The sequence below is a fragment of the Cebus imitator genome, unplaced genomic scaffold (genome assembly GCF_001604975.1).
Source record: "Cebus imitator isolate Cc_AM_T3 unplaced genomic scaffold, Cebus_imitator-1.0 Scaffold197, whole genome shotgun sequence".
Classification (NCBI taxonomy): Eukaryota; Metazoa; Chordata; class Mammalia; order Primates; family Cebidae; genus Cebus; species Cebus imitator.
The window spans coordinates 1,332,922-1,353,479 of NW_016107512.1; the positions used below are offsets into that span (position 1 = coordinate 1,332,922).

At 37.6% G+C, this 20,558-nt stretch overlaps 1 protein-coding gene across 8 annotated transcripts in view; it reads left to right on the top strand.

Annotated features, from left to right (window-relative positions):
* The window catches only part of UBR2 (ubiquitin protein ligase E3 component n-recognin 2), a 118,178-nt gene that overhangs the window by 14,246 nt on the left and 83,374 nt on the right, over positions 1–20,558 (top strand). For 7 of the 8 annotated variants that reach the window (XR_005203228.1, XM_017547295.2, XM_017547294.2 and 4 more), the window contains exons 3-7: positions 8,022–8,100; positions 9,899–10,012; positions 15,577–15,707; positions 17,719–17,857; positions 18,725–18,787. Coding sequence is in view for 6 of the 8 variants with exons in the window: in XM_017547295.2 (XP_017402784.1) it covers positions 8,022–8,100; positions 9,899–10,012; positions 15,577–15,707; positions 17,719–17,857; positions 18,725–18,787 (526 nt within the window). In the remaining 2 variants the exon portion in view is untranslated. Of the gene's footprint in view, positions 1–8,021; positions 8,101–9,898; positions 10,013–15,576; positions 15,708–17,718; positions 17,858–18,724; positions 18,788–20,558 lie in introns of those variants that run through there. The other variant, XM_037745304.1, reaches the window with a different exon arrangement.

Here is a 20,558-nt window from a genome sequence, read left to right on the forward strand (position 1 = left end):
TTTTTTGAGATGGAATCTCACCCCATAGTGCAGTCTGGATTGTAGTGGCATGATCTCAGCTCACTGTAACCTCCACCTCCCGGGTTCAAGCAATTCTCCTGCCTCAGCCTCCTGCATAGACGACTACAGGTGCACACCAGCTTATCTGTGTATTTTTAGTAGAGATAGGGTTTCACCATGTTGGCCAGGCTGGTCTCAAAATTCCTGACCTCAAGCGATCTGCCCGCCTCAGCCTCTCAAAGTGCTGGGATTACAAGTGTGAGCCACCCCACCCGGCCTCCCTTCTGTTTTGTCAGGACAGATCCAAAATAAGTCTTGTTCTAGGATGTATAGTTTTTCTTATTTGTGGGAAAGTCCCACAAATAACAGAGACACTCTGACCACATAAGTGATGCCAGGGGTTTAGAGTTTACCTCCCAGGAACCAGATCAAAGACCGGCCAGATTCTTTTTTACAGTGTTGTTGAGAGGGTAAATGAGATCCTTTGTAGTGCTTTACACAATACTTGGTACACAGTAAACTCACAGTAAATGGCCATGCTGGGTGCTGGGGATGAGTATCTCATTTTAAAAGTAGATGTTCCCATGAAACCTAGTGCACTGGTAAATGACATAGAGTCTGTTATTTGGAAAGATGAAATATGGTTATTGGAATTCTGGGGAGGTTTCTAAACTGCACCCTTCAGGATAGAGGTAACTGATATCCATTATATGGGAGGTTTCTTTAATGAGAAAAAATGATTTAAAGGATCTTCTGTATATAGTACTTAGAAAAAGGATTTGTGGAGGGAATAGATTAGTTTTGCCATGGAGAGTTATTTGTTCATAGCTTCTAAAATTGTGTTGGCCACAAATTATTTTTCTGAAGTCTCCATGGTGTCAGAAAAAAGCTATCTGGGTGTTTATAGGCAGTAAGCTACTTTTTATTTACTCTATTAGGAAAAGAGTGGTCAAACTTAGCATTTGTTATTCATTACTGAATAGAAATGGTTTTAGAGTATAAAAATCTTAGTGGACAAAAACCTTAGTGTTGATTTTGATAATGTATATTTTGACATTTTATAACCATTAAGAAAAAACACTAGTAGATTATGAAATCATACTTTCACGAGTAACTTAAGTTTTTAACTTAATACTTCTGTTAAGATATAGAGAAGTGAGATTTCATTCCCCTGTTTTTTTAGTATAGTTAAATTGAGAACCTTCTTTTTTAACATTTAAAAATGTATCGCATGAATGTTTTAGATAATCAGAAATCAGCATTGGGGGCAGGGGTGGCTTATGCTGCCATCGGGAGTATTTTTGTTTCTAGATAGTATTTTATGATACTTTATTAACTATTAAATAATTTTGCTTAATTTTTTTTGCTTTAATGCTAGTTTGTATTGGTATATAATTGTATGTATTTATGGGGTATATGTGATATTTTTATACATGCACGTAAAGTATAATGATCAAATCAGGGTAACTAGGATGTCCATTACCTTGAACATTTATCATTTCTTTCTGTTGGGATGTTTTGACTCTGATTCTGTTGGTCATGACAGTTGAGATTATGCTAAAAATGACAACTCTATAATTCCAAAGACTTTAAATACCAAGATATATTTATTACTCAGACTGTGTGACCAATTCAGATGAGTGCCGTGGTAAGTAGAGGGCTCTGCTCCAGGTAGTTTCTTCACCCCATCTTATATTTCCACAAGCTTGGCGTAATGCTTTCAGGGTTCACCACAGCAAGAGCAGAATAGAGCTTGTAGATCATGCCCAGCAAGTAAATACTTTGACTCAGAAATGATGACCTTGCCCAAGTCTCATTAGGCAAAACTAGTCCGAATGCCTCTGTCCAGCTACAGAACAAGTTGGGAAGGTGTAATTCTCCTAAGTCTCAGGGATAGATGAAACTGGGATGTGGATGAGCATTAAAAGTGTCTTTAGCAATGATTTTTTTTTTTTTTATGTTTTTTAGAGTTATTTTTCGTCCCTGAGTCATTAGGATAAAATGAAGTAACGTGTGTAAAAGCACATAGGTAACTATAAAGTATATATGTGTGAGGCCTTTTAAAATTGAATACTCTTCTTCATATAAATTACTGAGCCATGATAAGCAGAGGGGTGCAGATAGTTCCAGTTCCTTTTCTGTGTGGAAATAATAAAGCTCTCATATGGAAGAATGACTTATTTCCATGAAGAGGGGTTGTTCTTTCAGTTTCTTGCTTTTTAAAAACCTTGAAGTCTTGATCTCTTTCAGGGTTCTATTTTAAAACTGAGTGTTAGGCTGTTATTGCATTGCTATACAGAAATACCTGAGGTGGGATAATTTATAAAGAAAAGAGGTTTAATTGGGTCACAGTTCTGCAAGGCTGTACAAGCATGGCCCACACATGCTCAGTTTCAGGTAAGGACCTCAGGAAGCTTACAGTCATGGCTGAAGGGGAAAGGAGAGCAGGCATTTCACATGGCGAGAGCAGGAACAAGAGGTGAAGAGAAGGTGCCACACACTTTTAAACAACCAGATCTCAAGAAAACTCACTATTGGGAGAACAGCACCAAGAGGATGCTCCTAAACTGTTCATGAGAAATCCCTACCATGATTCAGTCACTTCCCACCAGGCCCCGCCTCCAACATTGGGGATTACAGTTCAACACGAGATTTAGAGGGGACACATATCCAAACCATATCAAGCTGTTTGTTTATAATATGAATAGTCCAGAGATTGGAATCAACATTGTGTTAGTTTTAAAACCATTAGTTATTTCTTTTTTTGAGACAGAGTCTCACTCTGTCACCCAGTCTAGAGTACAGTGGTATGATTATGACTCACTGCAGCCTCCAACTCCTGGGCCCAAGTAGCTAGAAACATAGGCTTGTGCCACCATACTCAGCTAACTTTCGTATTTTTGTAGAGACAGGATTTCCCTATATTGCCCAGGCTGGTCTCAAACTCCTGCACTCAAGGGATCCTCCCACCTCAGGCTCCCAAAGTGCTGAGATTACAGGTATGAGCCACTGTACCTGGCCAACATGTGTGATACATGCTGAAATTATACTGTGTGTATTATACATACATGAATGAAATTATACTATGTATATCGTGGCTTACATTTTTTCATTTAACAGTTTGTTTTGGAGATCTTTTTGTGTCAGTATACATAAATCTACCTCATTCTTTATAACTACTGGGTTTTCATAGTAAGGACAAGCCATAGTTTATTTGATTGACCTAATAGTGAAGTTAGAAATGGAGATTTTTAGGTTATCTTTCTGTAGCAAACAGTGCTACAAAGAATACCCTGTACATGTTTGTGTACATCTCCTTGTACATGTTTCAGTAAATACCGAGAGGTAGAATTTTAATTCTTTATGTTATCACGGGGCCTTCAATATAATGGAATTTCTCTTGTCTACACTGCTGTCTCTGACCTGGGAAAATGACAGGTGGTGAGTGGTAAATATCTTCTAGATAATTTAGATTTCTATAGTTGTCTAAAATGAGTCTTATGTTCTTATTTTGGAGATTTGTGATTATTTTTATTCAGTTTGGTGCAGAATGAAATGTAGAAGTACATGAGGTATCATATCAACTTGACATGTAGCTAGCTGCCTTTGTCTAGTAGGAAATAGTAGAACCATAAAGGCTTTGAGGTAATCCATTCAGGTAGGAAACTCAAATTTATGTCATCAAAATTTTATCTCTTGGTCCCTATGTGAGTTTTAAGTGCTTTTTCACGCCTAATCCTGGCACTTTGGAGGGCTAAGATGGATGGATAGCTCTATCCCAGGAGCTCAGGACCAGCCTGGGCAATATGGCGAAACCCCATCTCTACCAAAAAAATACAAAAATTTGCTGGGCATAGTGGAGCACTCCTGTATTCCCAGCTATGTGGGAGAACAACTTGCCCAGGAGGCGGAGGTTGCATTGAGCTGAGATTGTACCACTGTACTCTAGCTTAGGCAATACAGCCAGACCCTGTCTCAACAAACAAAACTTTAAACTTCTTTTATGGTTGGGCAACATGGTTAGTCTTATTCTATATGCCTTTGAAAAGAAGGTATATTTTGCAGTTGTTGGATGTAATTACTGATATGCCTACAATTATTAGTTGTTGATTTAGGTCTACTATTTTGCTATTTGTTTTCTGTTTGTCCCTGTTTTTTGTTGTTGTTGTTCCTCTGTTCCTTTTGGGATAATTAAAATTGTAGCATTTCATTTTGATTCTTTTTTTTTTTTTTTTTTTTAGCTTTTTTTTTTTTTTTGCTTTTTAGCTATTCTCTTGTATATTTTTAAATGGTAAATCAGGATTATAATATGCATCTTTAACTTGTCAAAGTCTGTTTTTAGTACTTCACGTAAAATAAATGAACCTTGCATTTATAGTTACATTTATTCCTTTCATCCTTTGTGCTTCTTGTCATATATATTGTACCAATAAACATTATAGACCTTACAATGCAATGTTACAGTTTTTTGCTTTAACATGTTAGTCTTTTAAAGACATTAAGAAAAGATAGGAAAAAAATATGTATAACCATTAAAATTAACCCACACATATCTTGCGCCCAGTGATCTTGATTCTTCCTGGATTAGAGGTTAGTAAGCTTTTTCTGTAAAAATCCAAGTAGAAAATATATATGCAGTCTTTGTTGCAAATTCTTTTTCTTTTAATTTTTTTTTCTTTCCTTCTTTGAGACAGGGTCTTGCCCTGTCTGCTGCCCAGGCAGGAGTGCAGTGGTATAACCACAACTCGCTGCAGCCATGACCTCCCAGGTTCAAACAATCTTCTCACCTCAGCCTCCCAAATAGCTGAGACTACCAGTGCATGCCACCATGCCTGCCTAATTTTTAAATTTTTTGTGGAGATGGGGTCTCACTGTGTTGCCAGGACGGTTCTCGAACTCCTGGACTCAAGTAATCCTCCTGCGTCAGCCCCCCAAAGTGCGGGATTACAGGCATGAGCCACCAAGCCCAGCCTTCTTCTTTTTTAAAATAGCTGTTTAAACATGTAAAAATCATTCTTGGCCAGGCGCAGTGGCTCATGCCTGTAATCCTAGCACTTTGGGAGGCCAAGGCAGGCAGATCACAAGGTCAGGAATTCGAGACCAGCCTGACCAACATGGTGAAGCCCCGTCTGTACTTAAAAAAAAAAAAAAAATTAGCTGGGCATGGTGGCGTGTGCCTGTAATCCCAGCTGCTCAGAAGGTTGAGGCAGGAGGATCATGCCACTGTACTCCAGCCTGGTCAACAGAGCTTGACTCCATCTAAAAAAAAAAATCATTCCTACGTTGCAGGTTGAACCAGAGGCTGTGGGCCATTGTTCTTGACTTTTACTGTGGTTACTAATTATTAGTTCTCTCAGTTTATGTTTATCTGAAAATATTTTTATTATCTATGGCCATACCACCCTGAATGTCCTGATCTCATCTGAAAATGTTTTTATTTTGCACTCATTTTTTTCTTCCTTTTTTTATTATTCTGGGAAAAACACACTTTTTCTCTACATTCTCATGCAACGCTTCTGACACCAGATATGTGAGGTTTTTTTTTACACTAAGGATTTCACCCACTGTGAACACTGGCTGGGTATCTTACAATTTAATTCTGACTCTTGTCTACCTAGAGTTATTGTCAGAATCCAAAGGCTAACAGCTCAGTCTCACAAGTCTGCCCCCCTACGTTAGACGCCAATTGCAATTAGTAGTCACCTATACTTCTGACTGACCAGCCATATGTTGGGGTCTCCAGTAGTTCCTCCTTGGGTTGGATTAACTTGCTAGAACAGCTTACAGAACACAGGGGAACACTTATATTTACTGGTTTATTATAAAGGATATTGTAAAGGATACAGAAGAACAGCCAGATTGGAGACACAATAGGGCAAGGTATGGGAGAAAGGGTGAGGAGCTTCCATGCTCTCTCGGGGCCTACCACCCTCCTAGCACCTCAGTCCCTGGGTGCAGTTCCAGCAACTTGGAAGTTCATTAAATCTTGTTGAATTTTTATAGGGGCCATGCATGGTGGCCCATTCCTATAATCTCAGTACTTTGGAAGACTGAGGCAGATGATTACTTGAAGCTAGAAGTTTGAGACTAGCCTGGGCAACATACCAAGATGCTGTCTCTACCAAAAAAAGGAAAAAAAAAAAAAAAAAAAAAAAACAAGAAGTTGCCAGGTATAGTGGCTTGAGCCTGTAGTTGCAGCTACTCAGGAGACTGAAGTGGGAGGATTGCTCAAACCCAGAAGTTTAAGGTTGCATTGAGCTGTGATCAGGCCACACTCCAGCCTGGGTGACAGAGCTAGACCCTTTCTCAAGAAACAAAACAACAACAAGGCCAGGCACAGCGGCTTACGCCTGTAATCCCAGCACTTTGGGAGGCCGAAGCAGGTGGATCACCTGAGGTCAGGAGTTTGAGACCAGCCTGGCCAACATGGGGAAACCCCGTCTCTACTGAAAATACAAAAATTAGCTGGGCATGGTGGCACACACCTGTAGTCCCAGCTGCTCAGGAGGCTGAGGCAGGAGAATTACTTGAAATGGGGAGGCAGAGGCGGCCGTGAGCTGAGATAACACCACTGCACTCCAAACTGGGCAACACAATGAGATTCCATTCAAAAAAGAAATTTGGAAGCTCTTCCAGTCCTTTTGATTTTTTGTGGAGACTTCATTACATAACCATGATTGATTACATCATTGCCCACTGCTGATCAGTTCACCATCCTCAGAGCTGGGAGTGGGGCTTTAAGTTTCAACCCTTTAATCACGTGCTTGGGTCCCCTGGCAACCAGCTTCCATCCTAAAGCAGTCTTGAAGCTCCCAGCCGTCATTCACCTTGTCAGAACAAAAGACTTGGCTGGGTACAGTGGCTCATGCCTGTAATCCCAGCACTTTGTGAGGCGGAGACAGGAGGATTGCTTGGGCCCAGGAATTGGAGACCCAACCTGGGCAACATGGTAAAACTCCATCTCTACAAAAGATACAGAAATTGGCCCTCCATTGTAGCACGCACCTGTACTCCTAGCTACCAGGGAAGTTGAGGTGGGAGGATCACTTGAGCCCAGGAGGTTGAGGTTGAGGCTGCAGTGAGCCATAAGCGTGCCACTGCACTTCAGCCTGGCTCAATTAAAGAAAAAAAAAAGACTCTTCTGTCACCCAAGGGATTTCTGTGGCAGTAACTAAGGCTAAAGACTAAATTTTAGCACATCTGCTGGCACCCTCATCTACAAGAGTTTTAGGAGCCTGGTGTCAGGAACCAATATAGATTTATTTTACACTCCCCATTTCATTTCATGGAATTGTCCAGATTCTCTTAATATATGATCTATAAATATATCTAACTGGCAATATGATTAAAGCAAATGAAGCAACTCAGGGCACCCCAAGCAACCTTTTGAGGCTCTTACTCTTGAATCAGGATTTCTCATGGACCATATGTGTTGTGTGAATACCAGAAATAGGGGCTATGTGAGGAGACCTGTATCATTCTGTGCAGTGAACCAGTAGAATGTTTAATTTCCCTTTTTAGTTAAAATTTACGTAGAAATGTAAGTTCTAATATTGTCATCTTGCATTGCAGTTGATTTTTTTGCCTTTCTAGGGGTGCATATATGTCACTTTGAAGACCCTTGGTCTCAAATGCCTGTTTGGAAGAAATTGTTTGAAATTCCAATATATGAATCTTAGGAATTCATAAATATTTTGAATCTATTTCATATACATCTATGTATTTTAACGTGTAATGTGATTTCCACAAATCTGTGGGAAAACACCATTACATTGAAATGTATTGTTCTAATAACGTGCCTTGAAAGACTTCCTAGTATGCATCCATATGGAGAAGCAGGTCCTTCGACTGCTTTCATTGATCAAAGATCTGACAGATCTTTGGGAATGATACTTCCTTTTTTAAAACACCAAGAAACTTTACTATTATCATTCTTCTAGGGTGGATTCCAATTTGAAATATTTCTGTTGTATATAGTTATTTTCTGACACTCTGATTTTTTTTTTTCTTTAACTCTACAGAGACTGTGCAGTTGATCCAACTTGTGTTTTGTGCATGGAGTGCTTTTTGGGAAGTATTCACAGAGATCATCGATATAGGGTTAGTAATGTCCAAATAATAACCATGCCCAGTATTGCATTTTATGATTTTCTTTCTTTTTAAAATGCAAAAAATTTAACACTAAAATGGGGGGAGGGTGGTTTAAACAGTTTGTTTATTTAGATACCATGGCACATAGGATGGCAATGTAGAAACAAATTATGAATGCACACTTCTTGGAGCATACGATTTTAAAAAGGTAATAGAGATATCAGCTCTTCTGTATTGCTTTTCAACTAGTTTGTTTTTGTTTTGCTATTTTCAAATGTTTATTAAAGGGCATCTCCTACATTGTAGGGAACTGTTGTTAGATGGAATTTTTCACCCTAATCATAAAATAGAAAGGTAGAGAAGGAATATTTTAATATTCTTAATGCAGGAGCCCATCTGGGTCAAAGCTTTTCCTCCTGTTTGTTTTTATTTATTCTACCCAAGAGTTCATAATATGAACTGAAACAGTTACAGAGCTGGCTGTGGTGGCTCACGCCTGTAATCCCAGCACTTTGGGAGGCCAAGGTGGGGGATCACTTAAGGTCAGGAGTTTGAGACAAGCCTGACCAACGTGATAAAACCCTGTCTCTACTAAAAAAAAAAAATTAAAATTAGCCAGGCATGGTGGTGCACACCTGTAATCCCAGCTGCTTGGGAGGCTGAGGCAGGAGAATCACTTGAACCTGGGAGGCAGAGGTTGCAGTGAGCCAAGATCACCCTACTGCACTCCAGCCTGGGCTACAGAGTGAGACTCCATCCCAAAATAAAAAATGTAAATAAATTAAAAACAGCCACATAATTGGGCTGCTTATATTCTTCTCTGTTCATTAGTCTCATAAATCAGTAAAAGAGGCCCAGTTTCCTTTAAGCTGTTCTGCCTGTGTTTGATAACTGAAACAAGCACATGTCATTTTCCAAATGACTCCTACCAGCGTTTCTTGGCATGTATCTTTGCATTCCCTGGGGATAGTTGTCATTTGTGGGGTTACATTAGTTATATTGTGATATGTAGCACACAAATACTTACTTTGGGCAGAATATAATAGGACTCATTCTAAAATTTGCTGTATCTAATACCTGTTACTAGGCTCTTCCTCATAGTATTTTAAGAAAAGCAGAATTTCTTGTCTATCAGTCGTTAATTCTGGCTCTGTGATACCAGATTTCTCAAATCATTGCCCTGTCTTAAGGAAGTATGAATAATTCCTGAACCTTGCAGGGTGGTGAAGAGTTTTTATTATCAAGCAGTCTATTTCGTATTTCCTGAGCCCCTATTACCTGTCCTTTCAAAGAATGGCTATTTAGGGAGTATTAGAGAAGAAAAATTAACCCTTTCTATAGTATTTGTTGGTTAATTTCTCCAAAGCAAATGCAGCACTCAGACTGTTTTAGGAGACAGCAGCTATAGGAATCTGTATAACCCCTGAGTCTATTACTTTTATAGCATCACAACCTGTAGCATAGATATCAGCATTATACCAATTTAACCAAAACCCAGCAGGAAAACCCTTGTGATCCTCATGATTTTCCTAATTAAGGAAGTCATGTAGGCAAACATATCCTCTTTTAAATATCTGTAGCTACCATTACAAAGTAGGTTATTTTATTTTGAAATCACTAGCTTATAGTCTTATTTAAAATAGACTTTAAAACATTGAGAGGTTTGACATTTTATCTAATTTTATGCCTCCAAAGAAATTAAACACTTAAGCAATGGTATTTCCTGAGCACTTGATATTCTTATTTATTATCTGATAGCCCCCCCGTAAATATTTATTGACAAGATACTTTACAATTTTTTTTCAAGATGACAACATCAGGAGGTGGAGGTTTCTGTGACTGTGGTGATGCTGAAGCTTGGAAAGAGGGTCCTTACTGTCAGAAACATGAACTTAACACCTCTGAAATTGAGGAAGAAGAGGTAAAAACATTTTCACAAAGTTGTTTTTAACCCACATTTGAAATATTTTTAGAAATAGTCATTAGATGATGTGAGAAATGGATAAGCAAATAGTACTTCCACTATTGACAGCAACTGGTTTACTTTGAAAGCTCTTTACATTTTGTGGATGTCTATGGTTACTAATAGTACACAGTTGAAATTCTGAAAATTTTGTTTAATTCTGATTTTTTATTTGGTTGGGGTTTTGTTTTAGGCAAACTTGAAGTTTATTTGAGTGCTAATTTATGATAGAGGGGATTATTTTTCCTATATGTGTAGACCACTTAACTAAGTTGAATTTTGTATATCTTTGTTACAACAAAGACTTTCTGGGCCAGATAAGTTTCCTTTCTGTTACTAAACATGACAGCCAACCCCAATCATTCTCTCCTGGTTAATCCGTTATCATTGGATATGTGATGGGGCCATGTGTAGTACTGATAGCTCAGTACAAATAATCCCCACTGTTCACTGTGTTTTTCAAATTGTTGATCCTGCATTATTTTTCTTAATTAATATTTCTAATGGAATAGTAGACTCCCACAAAATAAATGCTTAAATCTCTGCTGCCTTTTTAAAAAAGATTCAAAAACTTTTCATATGTTTCTGATAACTCACTTAACTATAATTATACAATGATTAAATCTTTCAGTGGTATACTACAATAGATTATAAAAAACAAAATTGTTTTTTAATTGACACATAATTGTACATATTTATGGGGTATAGTGTGATATTTATGGGGCGCAGTGTGACATTTTGTTACATGTATATGATGTATAATGATCAAATTAGGGTAATTAGCATACCCATCACTTCAAACATTTAACATTATTTTATACTGGAAACTTTCACAATCAGCTCTTCTAGCTATTTGAAAATATACAGTCAATTGTTGTTAATTATAGTTGTGCTGTAGAGCATTACAACTTACTCTTTCTATCTAGCTTCGTTCTTATATCCATTAGCCAACCTGTGGCTGTCCCTCTTCTGCTGCTTTTTATGACAATTTGTTGTTTGATTCAAGATGCTTCTTTCAGATTTTATTATTTTTAAATGGCAGGGGAATAGATACACCCAAGTACTTCTACATTGTTGGTAGGCCTGATAGAGATTTGGGGCAAGTGGATGTTAACAGTCTTTCCTCAGCCTGGGAGAGTGAATCACTTTAGCTTGGGAGTTTGAGACCAGCCTGGGCAAATGGCAAAACCCCATCCCTACAAAAAAAAAAAAAAAAAGTTAGCTGGGTGTGGTGGCACATGTCTATGGTCCCAGCCACTCAGATTGGGGGTGCTGAAGTGGGAGCCGCTTGAGCTATGGGAGGCAGAGGTTACAGTGAGTCACGATTGTGACCCTGTCTAAAAGTTATTCCTGGTACCCATACCCTACAGGTTTCAAATAGATTTTATCAGAATGATCAAGGCTTTTGATGTAGTATTGTATCTTTTAGGCTGTTTCTCTGTTTTGTACAAATCAAAATTTGTACAAACTGATTCAGTGCTATGGAAAACGTGTTTTGTTTGTGTTTCCTTTGTATTGTGAAAGTGTTCTATAATTTGCTACAGTAAGATGCCAAGTGGTCAAGGTTCCAGATTTTTCCACTTCTCTTGAAGAAGCTCCATTTTTATATATTTGGTTGGAGTTCTGTATGTGGAAATACAGGACAAATAAAAATATATTTGAAAAAAAGAACTGTGCTTTAGAAAAATGTTAAAAACCACTTGTATAAAACTTTAGGACTGTGGGAGAAAGTGTATATCCATATATCCAAGCCATATATCCAATAAGGATCTAATATCCAGAGTTTGTATCTTGCAACTCAACAAGAAAAAGATAACCCAATGTAAAAATGGACAAAAGACTTGAATAGACATTTTTACAGAGAAGATATATGAATGATCAAACACATGGTGAAAAGATGCTAAACATCATTAGTCATTAGGGAAATGCAAATTCAAAACCACAGTGAAATACTGCTTCATACCCAGTAGGATGACTATTAAAAATAATAATAGCTCATACCTGTAATCCTAACACCTTGGGAGGCCGAGGTGGGTGGATCACAAGGTCAGGAGATCGAGACCATCCTGGCTAACACGGTGAAACCCCATCTCTACTAAAAATACAAAAAAATTAGCCAGGCACGGTGGCATATGCCTGTAGTCCCAGCTACTTGGGAGGCTGAGGTAAGAGAATTGCTTGAACCCAGGAGGCAGAGGTTGCAGTGAGCCGAGATCGCACCACTGCACTCCAGCCTGGGCGACATCGAGACTTTGTCTCAAAAAAATATTAAAAATAAAAATAATAATAAGTGTTGACAAGGATATAATGAGAAATTAGAGCTCTTGTATATTGCTGGTGGAAATAGAAAATGATTCAATGCTGTGGAAAACAGCTTGGCTATTCCTCAAAGTATTAAACATTACCATAGGATTTTGAATTTCATACCTAGATATATACCCAAAAGAACTGAAAACCAGAAGTCGAGCAAGTACATGCATACACATGTTGTAGCAATGTTGTTCACAATAGTCAAAAGGTAGAAACAGCCCAAATGTTCATCAGTGGATGGATGGATGGATGAACAAATTGTGATAATATACATAGAATGGAATTTTTTCATCCATAGAAAGGAATGAAGGGCTGAGCACAGTGGCTCACACCTGTAATCTCAGCATTTTGGGAGGCTGAGGCGGGCAGATCACGAGGTCAGGAGTTCAACACCAGCCTGACCAACATGGTGAAACCCGTCTCTACTAAAAATACAAAAATTAGCTGGGCTTGGCGGCACGTGCTTGTATGTAATCTCAGCTATTCAGGAGGCTGACACAGAAGAATTATTTGAATCTGGGAGGTGAAGGTTGCAGTGAGCTGAGATCTCGCCACTGCACTCCAGCCTGGGCGACAGAGCAAGACTCTGTCTCAAAAAAAAGAAATGAGGTACTGATACATGCTACAACATGCATGAACCTCTAAAACATAGTGAAAGATGCTAGAGTCAAAACGTCACATATTGTATGATTCCTTTTATATGAAATATTCAGAATAAATAAGTCTGTAGAGAGAAAAAATAGATTGGTAGTTTGTCAGCGGATGGGGAAGAGGAAAATGGAGAGAAATGGCTTAGTATATAAGGGGTTTTACTTTGGAGTGATGGAAATGTTTTGGCACTAGATTGTAGTAGTTGCACATATAGTAAATGTACCAAGTACCACTGACTTGTTCACTTTAAAATAGTTAATTTTATGTTCTGTGAATTCCTTGTTATTTATATGGAAAAAATACTGTAGGACTTCTGTCACCTTTTTTATCCTTGTGTTAGAGTAGACTTCAAAACTTTCTTAGAAAATTATTTTAATCTGCCTACATACCTTTGCTCTGTTGGCTTTATCCTCATACATTAGTGGGATGGCTATCAAACAGTCCAAGCTCTGGTTAATTTCCTAAATTTTAAGAAGACGCCAACAAGCTCACCTGCCTATCCAAACGTCATACAATTCTTCCTGGAGAATGTATACTCCTAAAACTAGACAGAGAATAAAGCTTCCAAACTTTACCATTAATTTATATTTAAGAGTTTAATTAAGGCCAGGTACAGTGGCTCTTGCTGTAATCCCAGCCCTATGGAAGGCCGAGGTGAGCAGATCACTTGAACCCAGAAGTTCAAGACCAGCCTGAGCAATATGGCAAAACCCCATCTATACAAAAATTACAAAAATTAGCCAGGCTTAATGCTGTATGCCTGTAGTCCCAGCTACTTGGGAGGCTGAGGTAGGAGGATCACCAGAGCCTGCCTGGGGAGGTTGAGGATGCGGTGGGCCATGATAGCGCCACTGCACTCCAGCCTCGGCAACAGAGTGAGACCCTGTCTCAAAAATAAAAAAAAAAAGTTTAAGAGAAATGAAGTCTTCCAGGGTAAGACTTTAAGATATTAAGATAGCATTATGTTTAGCATACCTCTTCCCAAGTAACTATTGAACATAATTTTTTTTTTTTTTTTTTGTCATACATTTAGCCTACATCTTCAGAAAAAGCTGGGATGAACCTGGTAATTACTTACAGAAATACTGTTTTTAAGAGTTCCACAGGTCTTCGCAACTCTGCATTTGGGGGTGGGATAGTTCTTCATTGTATAGGACAGGATTCAGCAAGCTCTGATTCCTGCAAGCCAAATCTTGTCCACAACCTGTTTTTGTGTCTGTTTTTAAATAGTTGAAAAAAATCAACAGAATTGTATTTTGTGACATGAGAAAATTACATGAAATCCAAATTTCAGTGCCCATAAATAAAATGTTATTAAAGCAGTCATGCTTAAGTTTTAATGTAATATTTGTAGCTGTTTTCCCATTACAGAAAGAGTTTGTTGACCTAGGTGTAGGTTATTGAAGGCATTGTTTAGCCCACAGTTCCCACTCCCTAAATGTCCCTAGCATCTTCCTCTACAGTGACAACAAAAAATGCCCAGCTAGATTTCCAAATGGCTCCTTGGGTGTGGGAGTGAGTGAGGAGGGTGGTGAGATGTCCCTCTCGCCATTAAGAACCACCACATAATGTGTGGTATCTCCTTTGCTAGTCTTTATAAGAGTCCATAAGGGATTTCTCTTAGGTCTCTGTGTTAGGAAATGTTACATTTCTCCTGGTGTGAATCTGGTAACTGATTGTGTTTCCTTTTAATGAGACTTCTGGAAAAAGAGCCAAATGGTTGGAAACAGCCTGTCTGTAGTAGCTGTGTGGAAATTTATGTGATCTCTATTTATAAATAGATGTTACCTTGACTGTGGTTTATTTTCCTATCTTTATTTTCCTTTACCTGCTTTGTACATCTTTTTTTTTTGTATACCACCCTTTTAGGTGTATTTTTTTTTTTTTTTGTTTTTTTTTTAAAGAAAAATTACTTAATTTTTAGAGACATGGTTTTTNACTGTGGTTTATTTTCCTATCTTTATTTTCCTTTTCTTGTTTTGTATTTTTTTTTTTTTTTTTTTCTCCCTTTTTTTTTTTTTTTTTTTTTTTTTAGGTGTATTCTTTAAAGAAAAATTACTTAATTTTTAGAGACATGGTTTTTGTTACTGTGTTGCCTAGGCTGATCTCTTAACTCCTGAATTCAGTCATTCATTGTCTCAGCCTCCCAAGTAGCTGGGATATAGATATATTCTTAAATTGCTGTAATCCTATTTGGAATGAGATTTAATTAAATAAGAAATATTAACTGAACAACAACCTTAGTGAAATTTTTGTAATCTGAAATTTCTCTCACAAATGCTGCTCCCATCCATTTGAATTCAGATCAGTAATTATTAATAACTAGATGTTAACACTGACTACTTGGTCTATCTCATTTAATTCCCAAAACAGCCTCATAAGATAGATACTGCTATTACCAATATTTTATGAATAATTGAGTTTTAGGCTGAGGTGGACAATCACTTTGAGCCCAGGAATTTGAGGTTACAGTGAGATATGAGCTAGATGCAGAATGAAAATTAATGTACATTTAACATGGTTGCCCCCTTTTATATTTTTTTTCCTGTTCTCTCTTTCAGGATCCTCTTGTTCATTTATCAGAAGATGTGATAGCAAGAACTTACAACATTTTTGCTATTATGTTTCGGTATGCAGTAGAGATATTAACCTGGGAAAAAGAAAGTGAATTGCCAGCAGATTTAGAGATGGTGTAAGTATAACCTACCTGTTTATTCTTTGTGTGTGAAGAACTACTAAATTTTAACTTTAGCACAGCTAGTATAGGGCATAATCATTTTTTAAATAATGAGTTTTTAGCAGAACAAAAACCTTGATTTTGTAGTTTTAAAACATATGTGATCCACTTACTTGGTGGAGGTTTCTCCCTGTTTGGTTGGTTGATTGGTTGATTAGTTGGTTTGTAGCCATATTTAAACTATGTCATAGCTCTAGGACTGGTTTCAGGTGTAACCAGTTTTCTGTTCGATTGTATGATAAAATGACAGGTTAACTTTACAATTCTAGTTTTTGTTTTATTATATATTAATATCATTAGGGAATGAACTCTGATATAAATGAGTTTTCTGGTTTGAATAAATGCTCAAATTCAGTTTTAATCATTTTGATTCTAACTTTTAATAAAATATATTCTACACTGTGCTTTTTTAGTGTACATATACCATTTTTACGTAAATTATTGAGGTTACAAACTTGTGACCAGAGAGCCGGATTCTGCCACATATATATTAAGATTAGGACTTTCTTTCCCTTGTTAGTGTGCTTGTCTCAAACAACTTTCTTTCTTAGAAGTAAGACCAAGCTTGTTGGAATTATAGTCATAGTTTAGAATGAATACAAGCTGGAATGAGGATCTGAGGGTCATTGGTGGTATTTCTTTTTTGCTCTCAATTGTGTTTTAGATAAAATTATAGGTTAAGTGTTTTCTAATAAAATGAGGTGACTATACCTTTTTGGAAATGATGGTAATAACTTAGTACCTCATGACTTTTACTGTAGCATTGTTGTCGTGTAGAATACTATAGTATACTATAGTAACCTAGTTCAAATTAATTTCATTTGGGGGCATCATGGCCTCCTAACTAGACCACCATGTACACTCTTGCCCCTTACAGTTCATTTTCTATACTGCAGTCAAAGTCAACTTTAAGGTAGTTTTGGTCATATCTCCTATCTGAAATTTTTGATTGCCCTTAGGATAGCAAAAACCAAAATACCTTATAAGCTGGCTTAGCACAATGGCTCATGCCTGTGATCCCAGCACTTTGAGAGGCCAAGGCAGGTAGATCACTTGAGCTCAGGAGTTGGAGACCAGCCTGGGCAACATAGCAAGACACTGTACTATAAAAAATTTAAAAATTTGCTGGGCAGGGTGGTGCACAAATAGCCTGTAGTCCTAGCTGTTCGTGAGTCTGAGGCAGGAGGATCAATTGAACCTGGGAGGTTGAGGTTGCCGTGAGCCATGATTGTGCCACTGCACTCCAGCCTGGGTGACAGAGTGAGACCCTGTAAAAAAAAAAAAAAAAAAATTATAAGTTGTTCAAGACTTCTGCGTCTCTCCAGAGCAGACTGATCATATACTAATCTCCCCCTTCCTTCTTGTGCTCCATCTCCCAGTATTTACCTTTGCCACTTTAGCACCTTTGCTTTCACATTCCTCTCTCCAGGGTTTCTCAACCTTGGCACTATTGGAATTAAGGGCCAGATTAATTCTTTGTTATGGAGGCCGTCTGGTGAATTGCAAGATATTTAGCAACATCCCTGGCTTCTACCCACTAGATGCCAGCAGCACCCCAAGCCCCAGTCTTGACAACCAAAAATGTCTGCAGATGTTGCCAAATGGTCAACTATGGGAAGTGGAGGGGAATTGCCCATGATTAAGAGCTACTGATAGCCAATTCTGACTTCAGGTCTCAGATTACTTCTCCAAGAGTTCTTCTCTGAGCTCCCAGGCCTGTTATACCCTGCTCTACCTTCTTCTTTTCTTGATAAAAACCTGTTTACACAGAGTCATATGTGCAATATATATTTTCTCTACCAGACTGTAGTATCATAGAGCACAGAGACCACAGATGAATTCTTTACAGATATGTGTCCAGTACCTAGCACATCACATAGGACAAAGTAGACTCTTAATAAGTCAGCCTGGAGCAAGATAACGTGCAAATAGATAATGAATATATCATTAATATTTTATCACACAGAGAGAAGAGTGACACCTACTATTGCATGCTGTTTAATGATGAGGTTCATACCTATGAACAAGTTATTTATACTCTTCAGAAGGCTGTTAACTGTACACAAAAAGAAGCAATTGGTTTTGCAACTACAGTAGATCGAGATGTAAGTAATTTTACCATGTTGATAATAAATTCTATTTTTACTACAGGTAAGTTACCCTGGAAAATTGAGTTAAAAATGTATATATATATCTAGGCTTTTCTTAAAATTTCATTTGTCCCACCTATAATCCCAGCACTTTGGGAGGCTGAGGCGGGCAGATCACAAGGTCAGGAGTTCAAGACCAGCCTGACAAACATGGTGAAACCTCGTCTCTACTAAAAATACAAAAATTAGCTGGGCATGGTCGCGCACACCTGTAATCCCAGCCACTCAGGAGACTGAGGCAGGAGAATCGCTTGAACCTAGGATGCGGAGGTTGCAGTGATCCAAAATTGCGCCATTGCACTCCAGCCTGGGTGACAGAGCAAGACTCTGTCTCAAAAAAAAAAATTTCATTTGAATATTGGCCTAAATGTATATTGGTTATAAACTATTGCCAGATAGAAAGTTTAAGAGGACATATAGTTATGAAAATGGAAATTATAGATGCCTAGAATAAATGTGTTGTTCAAGGAAATATATTTATTAATGGCTTAGAAAAGTTAGCATAGCTTTGAAGAGAAAATTTAACTTATCAATGAGTAGGATGAATGTTGTAAATATTGAAAATTGATCAGAGTTGTTATATGCTTTTTTATTTAATTAAAAAAAAAAAGAGAGATGGGGTTTCACCATCTTTGCCAGGCTGGTCTTGAACTCCTGACCTCGTAATCCACCCATCTCCACCTCCCAAAGTGCTGGAATTACAGACGTGAGCCACTGCACCCAGCCTATTATGTGCTTAAACATGTTCGTTTACTGGTTTGAAAGTTATTAATATTGAATGCAAAACTTTTACAGCTTAATTTTAAATATCTTTATTTACAGGGGCGTAGGTCTGTTCGATATGGAGACTTCCAGTATTGTGAGCAAGCAAAATCAGTAATTGTGGTAAGTAATTTTAAAGCATGCCTGTATTATTTTTATTTTGTATTAGTTTAAAACTAGCTTCATATTTCAGCATTTATGAACATGTCTTTCTGCTTATGTGAATGAAATCAATGTTAACCAAAAATTATGTTTAAAGATGTTTCTTGAATATTGCATTATTATCTAGTTTTTTAAAGCTGTCTAAGATTGATATAGAAAATGAGTATGTAGATAAGATATATTCCATTTCTCCATCAAAGCAGTCTTAGAATGTTTTTTGCTTTTTGTTTTGTTTTTAATTGGTAGAAATTAAAATGACCTTAAACACCATGATTACAATGCAAGGAAAGTTATTACTTGGTACCTTATGGCAAAATGTATTCCATATCTTCATGGCAATTAGTGTATCATCTTTCTAAAAGCAAACAATTCTCCACATTTGGATTTATTTTTAGAAATTAGAATTTATTTTCACCACTCCATGTAACTGAATTTTATGTAAATATTCTTTTTAAAAAATAATTTTTTATGTATCATAATTTTTTTTTTCTTTTTTTTTTTTTTTGAAGGAGAGTCTCTAGCCCAGGCTGGAGTGCAGTGGTGCAACCTCGGCTCTACCTCCTAGGTTCAAGTGATTCTCCTGCCTCGGCCTTCTAAGTAGCTGAGATTGTAGGCACATGCAGCCATGCTCAGCTAATTTTTGTATTTCTAGTAGAGATGGGTTTCACTGTGTCGTCCAGGCTGATCTCAAACTTCTGGGCTCAAGTGATCCACCTGCCTCAGCCTCCTCAAGTGCTGGGATTACAGGTGTGAGCCACCACACTCAGCCTCAAGCTTCTTTTAAATTTTTAAATATATAAAATAGTATGGAGGCCCCTGTATTATCTTTTTTTTTTAAGTCAGTATTACCCTGTTGTCACCTAGGCTGGAGTTTAGTGGCACGATCTTTGCTCACTACAACCTCCGCCTCCCAAGTTGAAGCACTTCTTGTGCCTCAGCTTCCCGAGTAGCTGGGATTACAGGTATGTGTGACCGGCTAATTGGTTTTTTGTATTTCTAGTAGAAAGGGGGTTTCACCATGTTGGCCAGGCTAGTCTCAAGCTCCTTGCATCGAGTGATCTGCCTGCCTGGGCCTCCAAAAGTACTGGGACTGTAGGCATGAACCACCAAACCTGGCCTGCATTATCTTTTTTTCACCCTATTACTCTTTCTCCTTCCCTAGCGATAATTACTTTGCTTAATTTACTTTTTTCATTCTTGTGCATTCCTTTATATTTCATATATTAAATATCCATCAACATTATATAGATTGATTTGAGAACCTTTAAACACTATATAACAAGATACATATTGAATGAATTACACTGCAGCTTGCCTTTTCATTTCAGTGTGATTTTTAGCTTTATCTGTGTTGATACACATTGCTGTAGTTCATTCACTTTTTAAACATTGTATAGTATTTCATGATGATTAAATCACAAGTTATTTATTCTCCTGTTGATAGACAATTAGAATGTTTTCAGTTTTTTTGTTGTGACAAATACTCCAGCTATGAGCATTATTTGTCTTCTTTTTGTATAGGTGCAAAAGTTTCCCTAGGGTATATACCAAGAAGTGGAATTCTGAGTACTTAGGGTGTGGACATTCTCAGCTTTACTAGATTTTGCCTAGTTTGTCTCCAAAACTGTGGTACCAATATACTTTCCCACCAGCAGTATATGAGAGGGCCCATTTCTTCATATCCTTGTTAAAACTATATATTGTCAAATTTTTTTTTCCCATTTATTTATTT